This window comes from Carassius carassius, chromosome 22 (genome assembly GCF_963082965.1).
Source record: "Carassius carassius chromosome 22, fCarCar2.1, whole genome shotgun sequence".
NCBI classification, from domain to species: domain Eukaryota; kingdom Metazoa; phylum Chordata; class Actinopteri; order Cypriniformes; family Cyprinidae; genus Carassius; species Carassius carassius.
Window position 1 is genome coordinate 22,755,643 of NC_081776.1, and position 16,662 is coordinate 22,772,304.

Here is a 16,662-nt window from a genome sequence, read left to right on the forward strand (position 1 = left end):
AAAACTAACATATGTTTTAAAGTTTTATTCTATGAATAATCCCTGTTAACTGCAGTAAGAAATAAAACTGCCATATTTTGGTCTTTGTCACTTCGTGTTAAACATGAACATACATAGGGGAAAGAAATAAAAGACAAATACATATTTGCATGCAAAACAACAAAACAAAGCACTTGAGCATCTGTTTGCCATTGGCATGACTGTAAAATAAACAGCAGCAATGAATATTAATATTTCAGAGCCATAAGGAGGCTCTACACTAGCAGTATTGTGAAACGCACCACTTTTACAAAGTGACATCTGGTGTGTGGTGTTTATGGTCTTTCACTGATATCTTTATGCTTCATCAGATGTTCAGAACATTCTGTTTTAATTTGACTAATAAGAAAAACCAAGTTCTGCATAATGAGTGTTTTTTTTTTCCATCAAAGTGAATAAACTGGCCATTTTCTTAAGAAATGAACCATAAACATTTTAAACATTTCTGAGAGAGCTTTTTATTCATTTATTGTAAAAGCAAGACATGAAACTAAATCCTTTAATGTCCTTTAATTGTTAATTAAAAGTAACAATATTAACAAAAAAAGCTCTTAGTTTCAACTGCTTTTATTTCCAGTATATTTCTTTAAAATGTTGTAAATGTTTGTAAATGTTATATATGTATATATTTTTCAGTGTAAATATTTGTATGGACATAAAGATTCAACAACTGAGCTATGAACTGAAAATGTTTCCCAGATGTGATGAACATAAATTAAATTAAATGATTCTTTGAACAAATAAGGGTCCATTAGGAGCAGATGCACTTCATTACATATTCAAGTCACCACTATTATGGCTTTACATGTTTAACTTTTATTGTTTTATAAGTAGAGCATTAAAGTTATTACATTTCCATAAATTAATTTCAGAATAACTTTTTAAATATCAAAATCATTTTTTTTAAACAGAGAAACAAGCAATTCACTGGTAACATGTAATGTTTCACCTTCCACATTCAGCTTTAAAATGTAGTAACTGATAGTAAAATTGAGAACTTCATTGTGCATGTGAATTAATCTTTACTCCCAAACACAGGGCCAGCTCACTCTTCTGAATCTTCCCGTCTTTATTCACATCACAGTGGCTCAGGAGAACCTCACGCAATTTATCCAGATCCACTCCTCTGATACTGGGCTGAGAGAAGGAAGAAAGTGGTGGAATACAGTTTGAAACAGGCAAAAATCTATGTAGAAAGATCGAGTCACAAACAGCTGCCACTGGTGGCACTTCTGTTATAGCATTAGTGATGTTTTCTTCAATTGCATCACAGACATGTATGTTTAGGTTTGTTATAAAATTGGTAACTTGTTAACTTGTGATGTTTCTAACTGTTTAAAGGGTTAGTTCACCCAATAATCAAAATTATGTCATTAATATCTCACCCTCATGTCGTTCCAAACCAGTAAGACCTCCGTTTATCTTTGGACCACAGTTTAAATCATTCTCGAGTCAAGAACCGGTTGCATCGGTTTTCGGATCACCAGTACCCTTACAGCAAGCAGTGTTGGCCCAGATCCGGCCTGAATGGATTTCACGCATGATGTGGGCCGGATCTGGGCCATCACTATATTGCTGTCTGGGTAGTTCTTTCGGACAGTTCGATTCAATAAACCGGTTGAAGAAAACGGTTCACCGGTTCTTTAGCGCTGGACCTAATGACTTCATTGGCGATGGTTGCCCTTGATTCAAGCCTTCGGTTTTCCCCGCGCTCATAACACTAGCACAGAATCAGTTCAGAATCAATCACCTAAAGAATCAGTTCATTTCAAACGCCCTGTTTGTCGGTCTGCTTCACGCTGAATCACACATGCGCAGTATCATCAGCTCCTCGGTTCTCGAATCGGACACGTCTGACAGAACCGGTTCTTGACTCGTGAACGAGTCAGTCTGTTGTTCGTTATCTGGCTCGGCTCGGTGTTCATCTTCAGTTCTCTCTTCACATCAGTTCAGTCAGTGTACTGTTTGAGTAAATGAATTACTCCGGGATATTGGTTTGTTTGAACTCAGAGGGAGTGTCAGCCACATAAAAAAGTTAACAGCTTAAGTCATTTGCGGATAAATGCGTATTGGAGACGCGAACCGTTTAAAACGATTCAGTTCGATTTGGTGAACTGGTTCAAAAAGATCCGATTACATCGAGTGATTCGTTCGCGAACCGGATATCACAAACTGCTTTGTTTTGAACTCTCTCACAACAGACACGGAAGAGAAGACAATGATGAATAAAGTCATAGTTTTTTGCTATTTTTGGACCAAAATGTATTTTCGATGCTTCAAAATATTATAACTGACCCTCTGATGTCACATGGACTACTTTGATGATGTTTTTCTTACCTTTCTGGACATGGACAGTATACCGTACACACAGCTTTAATGGAGGGACTGAGAGCTCTCGGACTAAATCTAAAATATCTTAAACTGTGTCCCGAAGATAAACGGAGGTCTCACGGGTTTGAAACAACATGAGGGTAAGTTATTAATTACATAATTTTGATTATTGGGTGAACTAACCCTTTAATCACTTACCATGACGAGCTCCATCATGTCTTTGACAAAACCGTCCACCTCTGGTCCTTCAAGTGCTCCAGTCTTACTCTAGAACGACAGCCAACAATTAAGAGCTGAAATTTCTTTAGCAGAGCATAGTGTTTGTTATTGTGTCCAAGTACCACATTTGAAATGTATCACGATAGTATCTAATGTACACAACAACAACAAACAAATATAATCCTAATGAAGTCATAATTCATCAGCCCGCAAAAAGTAATTTAGAATGAACTTTCATTTAACACTGTAGAGTTATCCGTTATCCGTCATATATACTTAGCCACTAATGCTATGAGCAGTTCTTGCGAGTAACATATAAATTGCAAATACTGTAGATGTCTGCCAATAACATGTTGTTCAATATCATGCCATCACCCAATCAGTGTTATTGCCATGTTAGGACACAATAAAACATGGCACGTACAGCTCGGGAGATTTAAAATCTTGCACAGGACATGTCTGTATTTAACAGTACTGTAGAAAGTTTAAAAACATTCTTACAACATCATAATGTGCAAAGATCTTCTCAAAGTCTCTCTTTCTCTCCTCTTGACTGCTGGCCTGAAGAGGGCAGGAAATAGAGATAGTATCATGCACTGGATTTTAGCAAATTATCACATTTAGGAGTGAATATTAAAAGATGAAATTAATTAGATATGAAGTACTAACATCCATTTTGAACTGCAACAGGAAGTTGTCTTGCAGAGCCAGAATTCTGGGGAGGAAATACAGTTTCATTTTTTATGAACTCCACAAAACTGACACTTTTATTGAGCTGAACTTGATCAACATTAAACTGACTCGAGCTGAACAACGACACTTGGCTGCTTATAACTCAGTTGAGCCCATCCATAATTGATGAACTTTGCACTGAACTGTATTATGTTATTTTCCAGTTTATTACTGTGAAATGGCTTTGAGACAATCTGTTCTGAATAAAGCGCTATATAAATAAAGGTGACATGACTTGATAATGTGCACTTCACTGCCATTGGCAGCTGCTCCCAAAAGTCCTCTGCATAAAGTTAATCTTTCTCAAAGCTGTTGTGTCACACAGCCACATGGTAAATTTCACTTGTTTTGCCTTAAGCGAGTTGAGCTAAGCGGCATTTACAATTTTCAAATTTAACTCTGCTGGATTTCTTTTTTAAATCATGTAGTTGATATCTTATTAAATTCATTGAGATTTCAAATGCAGTTTGGATGCTTTAATTGTCACGAGACTAACGAATATTAAATTATCAACTGTATGTCGCTGGCAATCACCTACTTAGCATTTAACCTAAATGGATTCTAATGCTGCGTTCAAGTCCTCCTGGGAAGTTCGTACTTACGAGTTGACAAGTCGAAATTACAACGTTGGGTGTGTTCAAGTCAGTTTAGCCGGCACAAGATGGCGGTGTACCTTCTTTTAATAAATTACAAGAAAATACAACATGTTTTGTTAACGCTGCTTATAGAATATGAAGGACAAAGAATTTGCATCAGGTGTGTTTTGCATTTTTAATTTTATTTAAATAATTTACGAAGCCACTTTAATCTGTATCGCATATAAAACGTATTAATTGTTATTTTGCATTCCTGTCTATCAATTTCAACAAAATTAACAGTCAACAACAGACTTTGCATCCATCGTTCCATCGATTCTGTCATGTTTCTCATTGACATGCCCCCAACTCAGAGCTTAAAGAAAATTCAGAGTTTTCCATTCGTAATTACGACATTGTGGTGGTGTTCATGTGCATTTAACTTATAAATACGATGTATCCGACATGACTTGAATGCACCATAATATGTGACTGATATCTGCTCTCTACTCAGGAAGTGACTCAATGTGTATAAAACAAAAGGCAGCATGATTATACTTTTCGCGTTAGTCTCTTAAAAATGTGTTAATGAGCGTAACATTGTGTTTGCTTCTCGCTTTCAAGAACACAAACATTCACACAAAGAGCCATTCTCACCCTCAAGGCCTAAACAGCTCCACAAGCACAGAACAAAAGGACTTTTGTTAAACACACATCACCTGGCTAGATCATTAAGATCCAGTCTCCCATCTTTGTTTTTGTCAAAAATGCTCATCTGCAAGACACAAAAAACAAAGTATTCATGATTGAAAAAAGTGATATTAACTTAAAGAATAACAATAAATGCTATCATTTTCACACTCACTGTCAATTTCTAAAATAGCCATCTGTGCACTTAATTGTACATAAATAAAAATGTAAAAAAATATGTTTAATCACCAATGTGGTGTACAACCTATGCTCTAGGCTTATCAGTAGCCTGTAAAAGGGGCCACCATTTGAAAACACATGCACAGCAAAACACTACTCACTTTAATGAGTAACTCTGACAATTTCACTTGCTGCTAATGGAAAAAACCCAAACTCCTGAGTTCAGGTCAAAGGAAGGTTAATGCATGTAAAAAGTGATATAACTCACCAATTGACCAATATGCCCAGCACTTTTAAAAAGCAGTGCTTTTTTATGTGAGATGAGACTGACACAATGGCCCAAGAATGATTCATGTGAACATAGCCAAACAATTTCAAACAGTGTATATGGAAAGCAAAAATGTCTCTTTTTCAGACAAAAGTTGTAAAAAATAGTTCAAATAGTTGACACAAATCCAGGAATTTGGTATATAGCACTGACCATTCAGACATATTTACTGAGGTGAATCAATAATCATGTACTGCATTTGCATTGCTCCAGTATAAAGCAACAGCAGCATCAACAACAACATACAGTAAGAAGAATATTAAATTCCAAGATGTAACCATACAGAGGTGCTTCATTTGAGAAGTTTAGGTATATAAGAATAACTAATAAATGGGGAAGTATTAAAAACAGCAATGTTACCATGGTGTTTGTGTATTCATCCAACTTCCTGGAGGGAATATTCTTTTTGTGGTGCTGAAACAAGTCCTTCAAGAAGCCCTGCCATCAGAAATAGAAAAACAAACAATCAAAAAACTACCCTCAAATAGTCAAACTTTGTCTGTGATTGTAATAATATGGTAATGTCCATTTACCTTGAGCTCCACAGCTGATATGTAACCACTGCTGTCAGCATCATAATTCCTCCAGATCTATCATGGGAAATGTGCAAAACCTTTTTAACTATCAGCCGGTATATCTAACTGACGGTCATCACAACTCAGATAAACTACAACCTGGAATCACAATACTGACATGGTGCCAAAGCTTAAAAATGTTGTGATTTGTGTGAGACGGAGTAAAGGTTTACCTTCATGAACTCCACACTGTTATCCAACGGAGCCTCTCTACGGAAGATAAGAAGGAAGTTCTCATCCTCCGGCAGGATCATGTTGGCTAGCTGGTATAAATGCAAACACACATTCAATAAAATGGGTTCATTAACTAACACATGGTTTAATCGCGACAAACGTCATTCTGTCTCTACTCATAAAAGTAGTATTTCATGTTTTTAATCATAACAGTGAAAGATTGAATTGCATGAGCATGACATTGTAAACATGTAAAGACATGACAATGTAAAGTCAGTTTGCAGTGCAGAATCGAAACCGGGAAGAGACATGATGTAACTTTTGTCAGATAAAATTACCACTATGTGATTATAAACAGTACAGTACATTAAGGTCTGCACTAATGGTTCTGATTACTGGAACTACTGTTACATCTAAACCAGTGTTTCAACCATCCATATCCTCACTTTACTTAAAAAATCTACTTCGCAATTATTACGGAAGCAAAACAAAACCATTAACATCATGTCAAAGAAAATGGCAGATACACTTTAATGTGGTTAACCTAAGTGGCAACCGTGCTGGAAACAGCCGGAAGCCATAAAGTGGCTAGATACCATCTGCAGCAGCAGAGAAACCTTTGCCAACACTGCATGCAGAAAGCAATTCAGCTATGCTTTTCCATGCACACAGAATGACTAATTATAGAATAACACCTGACTAAAACGCTTCTGCTTTAAAAATATTCCTTCTTTAATGATTGAATTTTTTTCAGGTATAATAATAATAAGATAAGGAAAATGTAAAAAGAAAATGTGATGTACTTCGTGGATCGCCAAGCGTCCATCAGATGTGAGATCATAGGTAGACATAAAGCTCTTCTTTATCTCCTGTACTCTCAGCGCTGTAATCTTATCCTGAAGACAGCAGAGAAAACAAACAGGTTACCAAGACTACATTTCCATCATTCAACTCTCATTATTTCCCCATCATCACTCATCATAGCCATTGGACTGGAACAGCTGTGCACCAGAGATTCAGTGAATATCTGACACAACCTTTATTATAAGCCTTATTACAGTACGTCCCAGTAACTCTTATTCAACGGGTTTTAGAATCATAGAGGACATTTGTTTGTTTAGTAGGTGAAGTGCAAGTTCAAGAACATCAGTGTAAAACACAAAATGTAAAGATGCCGCATTATAACAACTTTGCTAGAACACGGAAATCTATTTTTATCTTGTGTGTGTAACCAGAGTTTCCTGAAAATAAAGGTATGTTTGATTTCTTGAGATGTTGCATAAGTTCCTGAGTAACAGTCTAATTTAACTCTCTAAATAAATTGGGTAGGAGTGTACGAGTGCACAAACATACTTTTTTAAAACCATGATAACCACAGTTTCCATCTAGATAGCATTAATACTACAGATATTGAAGCTATAATTCAACTTTTCAGAAGCATTCAACAACAAATGTAGAACAAAAGACAAAATGTAGAAAAAAAGGTCCACAAAGATTTTAAATTCTGTCAAAAGGTGGTCAATTTTGTCCAGTGTCTACCAAGTATCTGCTCCTGTGAAAGGTAAACAGATGTTAAATGGTTGTTGTGTGTGTAATGTTAGAGAGCGAGCGAACAGATCCTAATGTGTAAACAGCCAGAGAACACTCGTAGAGAGCACTTACAGAAGGAGTGCAGTATGTTTAATGTGCTTCCATACTAATGTGCTGCACAATGTAATAACACCCCTGTCATCAAAAACAGCTGTAAGAGTGATGTGTTTACAGGTTTTTTTACATTCAGATGTAATAAACTGCATGGACTTTAATACCAAGTATTTATTTAATTTTTTACATACCTTTGGCCTTAATTTTTCCAGCATGTGACGGAAAAAGTCATCCAACTCTTTTCCTTCAATGTAGCCATTATCTGCGGAAAAGTTTTTTTCTTATAATCAGATGAACAGATACAGTGGGTATTTAAATCTGAACATCCATCACTATGTTATAAGCAAACCTTTAAAAAACTACAAATAGATATATTTTGAAACCAGAATGGAAATGATTGTAAATTCTCACCATCTGCATCGAAGTGTTGCCAGATCTGTAGAAAACCAGCAGCATCTAGATTAGCAAAGGCACAGTCCATGATGGATGGAAATTTAAAATAAAATGATAGAGATATAGAGCAAGGACAGGAATGTGATGCAGCTGTGCACAGAGCGGGACACTTTTCTTTGACTCACTGAGTAACACAGGATAAAACCCCTCCTCTTTCACACCACTCTTATCAGTCATTTGCTGAAAGACTGATATGATCTGAGGTCATTCTGGGTAGTTCTTTATTTTTTATTTTTTATTTTTAAATGTCTGTCATTTTTTTTCTGACCAGATTTAAAAACACTAGCATCATACATTAACCAAAACTTTGTAAAGAGCTACAGAGGAAAAAAACTGAGCATTCTACACTCATCACGGTTTAGTTCTGTTTTAGTTTTTTTCCTGTGACCTAGCTTTCCTGGTGTTCCTGTCCTTAATTTATTTATTTGCACAACTGTTTTGCCTTTGAGTTGATTACCATGTGTGTTTCTAGCCCCCTGTGTCCTTAGTTTGTGTTAGGTCTCAGCACTAGACATTAGTTGTGTATTATTGTTCACAAGCTTCATTAAATGTATTTGGTACTTGTTACCTTCTGTCTTGGTTTCCTCTCTTCCCACACATGATGTGACAGAAGACTGAAGCTACACTTAAGATGAAAAATAGATGCTCCTGCTGCAATTAATGCTCCACCTCAGAGCTTGGGACCTCAGGGAGAAGCTGTGGTGGTGTTTATTTTTCAGTGTGGCCAGTGTTTGGAGGACTACATGGAGGAGTTCTTGGCCACCTGCCACCTTGCCCGCTGTGATGAGGTCTGCTTGATGGAGGAATTTCGTTACGTTTCGTTATTTTCGTTATGACATTCGCATCATCGTCATGCCTCAGGCAGATCTGTGCTGGACTATCAAGAGCTACATCAGCTTTGTGCTGTGGATTGCAGGATCTGCATTCACGCTCGACAAAGCAGATGTCAAGGATTACATGAGCATCCAACCCCAGTGTGCAGACTTCTTGCAGTGTGGCCCAGAGCCCAGCCAGCAGTCATCCCAGCGGAAACTAGATCGTAAGTCTGAGCCCAGTAGAGAGACAGAGTGGGAGCTGTCATGTGAAAAGAGCTAGCTAAAGAGACTTGAGCTCTACAACACCACAGAGCCTGAGCCCTATGTGAAGTCTGACCAAGTGTGTGAGCCAGAAACATAAATTGTGTCCGTGGGAATATTAGTGGAGTACGAGGGCATGGAGGATAGCTCCACCCACATACCTACCACTGGGGACGAGCTGCTTCTGGACTCTGGAGAGCTGCTCAAACTATTGGATCCCCCTTTTTCCAAACTCTCTCTTCCTTCTGGTCCTGTCTGTCTGTCTTCTTCCCTGGCTCTGTCCAGCCCTAGCCTTCTGTCTTTACTGTTTCCCTCAAACCCAGAATCTTCTGTTTCCCAGCAGGTTTTATCCGGCTCTGAATCTCCATCTAACTTTCCATCTAGCCTTAAACTTTCTGTGCCATCTACATGTCCTTGCAGCCCCTGAACCTCCTAAATCCCTCAGACTTCCACCCATCCTCCCTATCCCTATCCCTATCCCACCTCCACCTTCTGGCTTTGACTCCATTCTTTCCCCTCTACTGTCTGTTACTTCCCCTGCTCAGTCTCTGCCAGCTACAGATGATGCTGCTCCACGTAAGCGTCAAGTCCCATCATCTCCAACATGGACTGTTACCCTAAATGCTCCGCCAGTCTTCCCATGCCAGCCAAGCACTCAGTCCCATCTCTGCTGCCACCTTTCATCCCCTCAGCTCACCCTAAGCTTGCCATCACTTATGTAGGTTCGCATCAGGTCTTCCAGTCTCATTCTACGCTTAGGCATGAGGATCCCTTGTCTCCACCTACAACCACTGGATCCCTGATTCCAACTTGGGCCTGCAACCCATCGACTCCATCTTGGCTCCTAGCTCCCTCGTCTCCACCGTGGCCTATAATCCCACTGGTTTTACGGGGCTTCCCCATCCCTGTGGTTCCACCTTGTTCAGTCACAACCATCCGCTGGCTCAGCATTCCACTACTCCTGCTTCACCTTGTTCCTCCATCCTTCTGGCTCTATAAGGCTCCTCCTTCCCTCCGAATCCATCTTCATTCTTAGTCTCTCCAGCGTAAAATCAGGGCATAAGGGTGGTAATAGATATGGCTGATGAACTGATTGGCCATAACATTACATGTAATTTTTTTTTCACATCATAAGCCCTGGGTAAGGAACTGCAAAAGGAAGGTTATGTTGGGGTTACCATATACCATCTTGCTATCCTTTATAATAGAAGTGACTCGTATGTGTTCCTTACTGATTTTCTAATGGTAATGATTAGAAAGGGCAGTGGCCCTCCAGAAGCGGATTTGATGAATCCTGTTTTAAAAGAATAACATTGAAAGTTGTAAGACATGTCAACTAAAGTGAAGTTTGAGACAGCTAGATTGGTGGCAAAGTAGTTCATCTGACTTTCTGAAATAAATATAATCTAGTGACATTACCAGTTAGTTTCACTATCATTACATCCATTTATTACAGTTAAAATACAAAGAAAGTTGGTGTTGTAAAATCACAATCTTATTAATCACTTTATAATAACCCTTTGTACACTATAAAAAATGTAACCTGCATTTTTTATGTGATCCAATTGTTAGAGAAGTTTAACCCTAAATGGGGTTAAAATGTTTATCTTAATCTGAGCGGTAAACGACTTAGTTACCTTTGCTAAGTTCGCCATCTGGAAAAATAAATAAATAAATAAAACTTGATTCAACTATGGTAAGTGTTTGAAAAATAATTAATTGGTCATTAATTTGTCCTTCGTGGACAACTGGGCAGCCATATGAAAGAATGGGTTAAACTATAAATCAGAGCTTTATTTTATATATATATATTTTTTTTAAATAAATGATTATTGTCTCCTACTCTGTCTTTTCCTTATAGCATGGGCATATTTGTCTGGAAGCATATTTTGGCATCTTTGTATAAAAATTCTACAGTCTTATTTTGTGATAAAATCTAAAATTTAAGAGGTTTAGTTTGTTACTTAGATTTCAGCCTATGCAACAAGTTAATAGGCCTACAACAGCCATCTAGTGGCCATTGATAATTCATGTTATTGCTATTTTATACCAAATTATGTCACTCAATTTCGCCAAAGTATACAAAATTTTGAGGTTTTGGCTGTTTCAAGTTATTGGAAAGAATATTTTTACTGAAGAAAAAAAAAGCATATTTTACATGAAAGTCAATAGAGTACACTTGAAATTGTAGAGGTAAATAAGTTCAAAAGTACCAAAAAATCACAAAAGAAATGCATAAATTGATTGTTTCTACTTGAGTCAAGAAAGTATTACTACATATTAAGGATCACACCTGAGACATTTATGCCCAAATTTGTCCACAGAGGAATCATTAAGGGCTGCATGACCTTTTTCTACATCCCTAATCCTACCCAGTACCAAAGTGTTACCAAATATTTGAATATATTATTAAATATTTATATATATATATATATATATATATATTGTTGCACGTTCACGAGAGTGCCAGGACACATGTAGAACATCCATTTCTCTTATACCCCTTTTCCACCAAGGCAATTTGAGTGCAGGTTTGGAGCAAGAGCCTAGTTTCAAATCAGTTCTTTGTCTTTCGAAACCTCTCTTCCTGGAGAAATGTCCATATAAGAAGTTCCACCCTCGTCTACATCATGAAGAGCCACAATTATAAATACTCTCTGAAACTTGTACGAACCCGGAAGTACGATTTTAAGCACAGAAATACTCCGTCAAAAATGACCGACCATATGAAATTAATGGGAAAAAAAAAAGAAAATATTGAAAAATTTTATGTTTATAATCTACAAATCCCCCACAATGCAGAAAAAATTTGCACAGCAATGAAGGGGTGAAACTAAAACGTCTAGGGCCCTATAATACCCCCGGCGCAATGCGACGCAAGGCGCAGCGCAAGTGTGTTTGCTAGCTTCAGTCCGGCGCTGTACACATTTTCCCGTCCAGCACCACGTCGTTTAATTAGCAAATGCATTTGTTTTAAGGAGCTGAAAATAGACTGCGCCATAGACCAACTCAAACCTGGTCTAAAGTCTGGTGCAATAGTTTTTCTTTGTTATTTAAAGAGTGTACACGCTGCTTATTAAACACAGGGACGCACAGCAGCACACAAACATGCCAAATATAAAAAATTAAAGCATTTAAGCATAGATTGCAATGCATAAGAATTTTTTGTAGGCTAATTAAATATATATATATATATATATATATATATATATATATATATATATATATATATATATATATATATATATATATATATATATATATATATATATATGCCTACATGTCATAATGGATAGTCATCGCATGTATCAGAATTAGGCTATCTATTTGCTCACACACAAGCAGCTCCGTTTCATCTCAGAGACGGGTTCTGTCTTTGCGCTTGCCAAATTCCGCCGTGTAAATAGCAAATCCGTCATGGCATGAGCCCAACTGGCTCTTAAAGGGAATTTAAGATGAGATTCTGATTGGTTTATTGCACGTTACGCCCAAAAAACACCCATTACTCATCAAGAGAATAGGGACAACCCGTTTAGACCATGTGCCAAGGGTTTTTCCGTCGTTAAAATAGCAAAAGTGGATTATACGCCCTGTGTGCACCGGCGCCGTGCGCTTTAAACTTTGCATTTAGATCGTACAAATAGGGTCCCTAGATTGCAAAATCAACACACCAGCTCTCACACACGCTGACACACACATACACACCTATGAACTGCTGTGACTGTAACACTGCAACTATGTAAAATAAAATCAATAATTCCACTACAATGCAGCAAAAAAAATTGGACAGCAAGGAAGGCGTTGCACTCTAATACATCAAGAGTGTAAAACAGATACATCCACTCACACTCACTTACTTACAGACTCACACATACAGAATTATACCTACTCATATAACCATATAGCAAAAATGTGTCAGAAGACTTAAATAAGAGGTTAAAATCAGATCAGACCCAAAAGGATTAAGCTCTGATAAAGTATTCCTGTTAGTTTTTGTTACATTTTAATGGAATGTTTTGAGTAAGTGCTTTTTGTGTTCAGGTTTGAATGTATTAATAATGCAAAAACAACAACAACAACAACAAAATGTAGTCTTTGAGAATACCTTAATATACATTTAAATTCACAACCTAATAAAGGTAAACAACAACTAGGGAATTCACAAGCCTCCCTATAGAGTCCTATACAGCAATCTAGTGGTTAATCTTTAATGTTAAGGTAAACTTTTCCCAGTTTTGATATTCATTTTTAGGAAAACCATAATTCTGATGACTTCTCTGCCTAGTTTGGTGCTTATAGCTTTAAAGGAGGAGATACATTTAGACATTTTATTTACAGAAGAAGAAAAAAGTGATTAACACCGCGTCTGTTTGTGTTTGAACAACATTTAAAATTAACCTTAAAACCTTTTTTCCCCAGTAGACCAAGTTAGTTGTTCAACTATTCACGCATTTTGATCTCATTATTCCTCATCATCTTATAAATGTTGTTGTGACCCATCATAGGGGGGGGAAGTTTGGTACGCCAACATTAGTCCAGAGCATGAGGACAAAAGCATAAACCATAAACTCAGAGACAGTGGATACTGTTTATTTATACTGCAGCACAAACAAAAGCCATAACTACACAGAATGATATTATTTCTGTTCTTCCTAATGATTCTACCCCACACTATAATGACAAAAGAAAATTTAACCACTGGATGGCTTTATTCAGTACTTTTTTTATATATCCCATAACAGTGCACTTAAGTTCTGCTTAATAAAGAACAATCTACATGATGGTTTGAGAAACAAAGGTTAATCCATCATAAAAAAAATAAAATAAAAAAATATATAGTGACAGTAGATAAGATGATCTTAAGATTGTATTTTGCATTGAGAAACACAGCTTGTAGGAGTCTGGCATCAGTAAGACATTAATTTTGATAGAGATGAGATGTGTATAAAACAATGAGTACTCTTTGCAGAAATATTTCTATTAGCAGAGAAACAAATAATATAATCAAAGAACCACGCAGACACTTAAGCCCGTGGATATGTTCTGATGCTCTGGGGCTCAAATGCCTGTGAACAATAAATATAATAAAGTTACATGTAATAGATTAAAAACAGACATTTATCATATTTAGAAAAAAAATATGCATTAACATTAACCTTGGTTCCTTTCAGACAACATCAGGGGACCCATGGAAATGGAAGCACTGTCATGGAATTCTGCAGACCTGCCCTCTCTCAAGTGGTATCCAGAGTCACATTGCTAAAAGAGAAAACAAATTCAGGATACTTGAGCTGTGAACAGATTAATGCAATCAGATAGTTCTATATTTAAAACTGAGAAATAAGAAACAGAGATAAAGGAAACCATGTGTTTTGTTTTAAAGACATACTGCAATAAAACATGACGAGATACTAAAATATGAAATGTTTAGTCATTAAATTTAAACATTTGGGATTCAGCATTTATTGACAGCTTTATTTATTGCTGTTTTGTTGGAGATCAATATTGTATTAAAGAGCTAAAAAGACTGACTATATATACAACCCGAATTCCGGAAAAGTTGGGACGTTTTTTAAATTTTAATAAAATGAAAACTAAAGGAATTTCAAATCACATGAGCCAATATTTTATTCACAATAGAACATAGATAACGTAGCAAATGTTTAAACTGAGAAATTTTACACTTTTATCCACTTAATTAGCTCATTTAAAATTTAATGCCTGCTACAGGTCTCAAAAAAGTTGGCACGGGGGCAACAAATGGCTAAAAAAGCAAGCAGTTTTGAAAAGATTCAGCTGGGAGAACATCTAGTGATTAATTAAGTTAATTGATATCAGGTCTGTAACATGATTAGCTATAAAAGCTTTGTCTTAGAGAAGCAGAGTCTCTGAGAAGTAAAGATGGGCAGAGGCTCTCCAATCTGTGAAAAAAATTGTGGAAAACTTTAAAAACAATGTTCCTCAACGTCAAATTGCAAAGGCTTTGCAAATCTCATCATATACAGTGCATAACATCATCAAAAGATTCAGAGAAACTGGAGAAATCTCTGTGCGTAAGGGACAAGGCCGGAGACCTTTATTGGATGCCCGTGGTCTTCGGGCTCTCAGACGACACTGCATCACTCATCGGCATGATTGTGTCAATGACATTACTAAATGGGCCCAGGAATACTTTCAGAAACCACTGTCGGTAAACACAATCCGCCGTGCCATCAGCAGATGCCAACTAAAGCTCTATCATGCAAAAAGGAAGCCATATGTGAACATGGTCCAGAAGCGCCGTCGTGTCCTGTGGGCCAAGGCTCATTTAAAATGGACTATTTCAAAGTGGAATAGTGTTTTATGGTCAGACGAGTCCAAATTTGACATTCTTGTTGGAAATCACGGACGCCGTGTCCTCCGGGCTAAAGAGGAGGGAGACCTTCCAGCATGTTATCAGCGTTCAGTTCAAAAGCCAGCATCTCTGATGGTATGGGGGTGCATAAGTGCATACGGTATGGGCAGCTTGCATGTTTTGGAAGGCTCTGTGAATGCTGAAAGGTATATAAAGGTTTTAGAGCAACATATGCTTCCCTCCAAACAACGTCTATTTCAGGGAAGGCCTTGTTTATTTCAGCAGGACAATGCAAAACCACATACTGCAGCTATAACAACAGCATGGCTTCGTCGTAGAAGAGTCCGGGTGCTAACCTGGCCTGCCTGCAGTCCAGATCTTTCATCTATAGAGAACATTTGGCGCATCATTAAACGAAAAATACGTCAAAGACGACCACGAACTCTTCAGCAGCTGGAAATCTATATAAGGCAAGAATGGGACCAAATTCCAACAGCAAAACTCCAGCAACTCATAGCCTCAATGCCCAGACGTCTTCAAACTGTTTTGAAAAGAAAAGGAGATGCTACACCATGGTAAACATGCCCCGTCCCAACTATTTTGAGACCTGTAGCAGATATCAAAATTGAAATGAGCTCATTTTGTGCATAAAATTGTAAACTTTCTCAGTTTAAACATTTGCTATGTTATCTATGTTCTATTGTGAATAAAATATTGGCTCATGTGATTTGAAAGTCTTTTAGTTTTCATTTTATTAAAATTTAAAAAACGTACCAACTTTTCCGGAATTCGGGTTGTATATATATATATATATATATGTATAAAAATGATAGGAATTTCAGAAAGAAGTTATATATCTAAGTAATAATTGATGAAGGGTCGTCGAATTATTGAAAATAAATGCACACCCATAAGACTTTCAAATTAGCAAGGATGGCTTGGGCTGTCTTTAAGCAGTCACTAAAGGACAAGGGCGAAAGAGACAACTTGTGTAGTTATCTTTTTAAATATTTGGTTGAGAGATAAAGTATGTTAACAAATGGTTTATTTATTCATTAATTTAGATTTATTTCTGTATTTGTTTATGGAATATTTATTTATTTAAATTAAACTGCATATTTCTATGGTGAAGTTTGACACGGAAAACAGCAGATCAAACACATGAAATGTCTTGTATGCAGACAATGAAGTAAGGACAAGGTTCACCAAGGTGCATGGGAGTGTGTGTGTGTGTGTGTGTGTGTGGTGAAAGAAAAGGGAAAGCTTGTGTAATTATCTGCAAAGTGATATGGAATTCTAATGCTGTCAAACC

General features: G+C 37.0%; 2 protein-coding genes across 2 annotated transcripts in view; both read right to left on the reverse strand.

The window, feature by feature from the left end:
* Positions 1-547: 547 nt before the first annotated feature.
* Positions 548-8,042, reverse strand: LOC132099115 (secretagogin-like). The gene is made up of 11 exons (XM_059505567.1): positions 7,899-8,042; positions 7,679-7,749; positions 6,647-6,739; positions 5,843-5,932; positions 5,628-5,684; positions 5,455-5,532; positions 4,616-4,671; positions 3,259-3,304; positions 3,091-3,150; positions 2,569-2,637; positions 548-1,176 (listed from the first exon to the last, which is right to left on the reverse strand). Exons 1-11 carry the CDS (start codon positions 7,966-7,968, stop codon positions 1,039-1,041), a joined length of 828 nt encoding a protein of 275 aa, XP_059361550.1. The 5' UTR covers positions 7,969-8,042; the 3' UTR covers positions 548-1,038.
* A 5,954-nt stretch (positions 8,043-13,996) lies between these two features.
* The window catches only part of LOC132099244 (deleted in malignant brain tumors 1 protein-like), a 64,496-nt gene continuing 61,830 nt past the window's right edge, over positions 13,997-16,662 (reverse strand). The window contains exons 52-53 of the mRNA XM_059505687.1: positions 14,173-14,275; positions 13,997-14,082 (exon numbers count right to left, since the gene is read on the reverse strand). Coding sequence (XP_059361670.1) covers positions 14,075-14,082; positions 14,173-14,275 — 111 coding nt within the window. The 3' untranslated portion in view covers positions 13,997-14,074. The remainder of the gene's footprint in view (positions 14,083-14,172; positions 14,276-16,662) is intronic.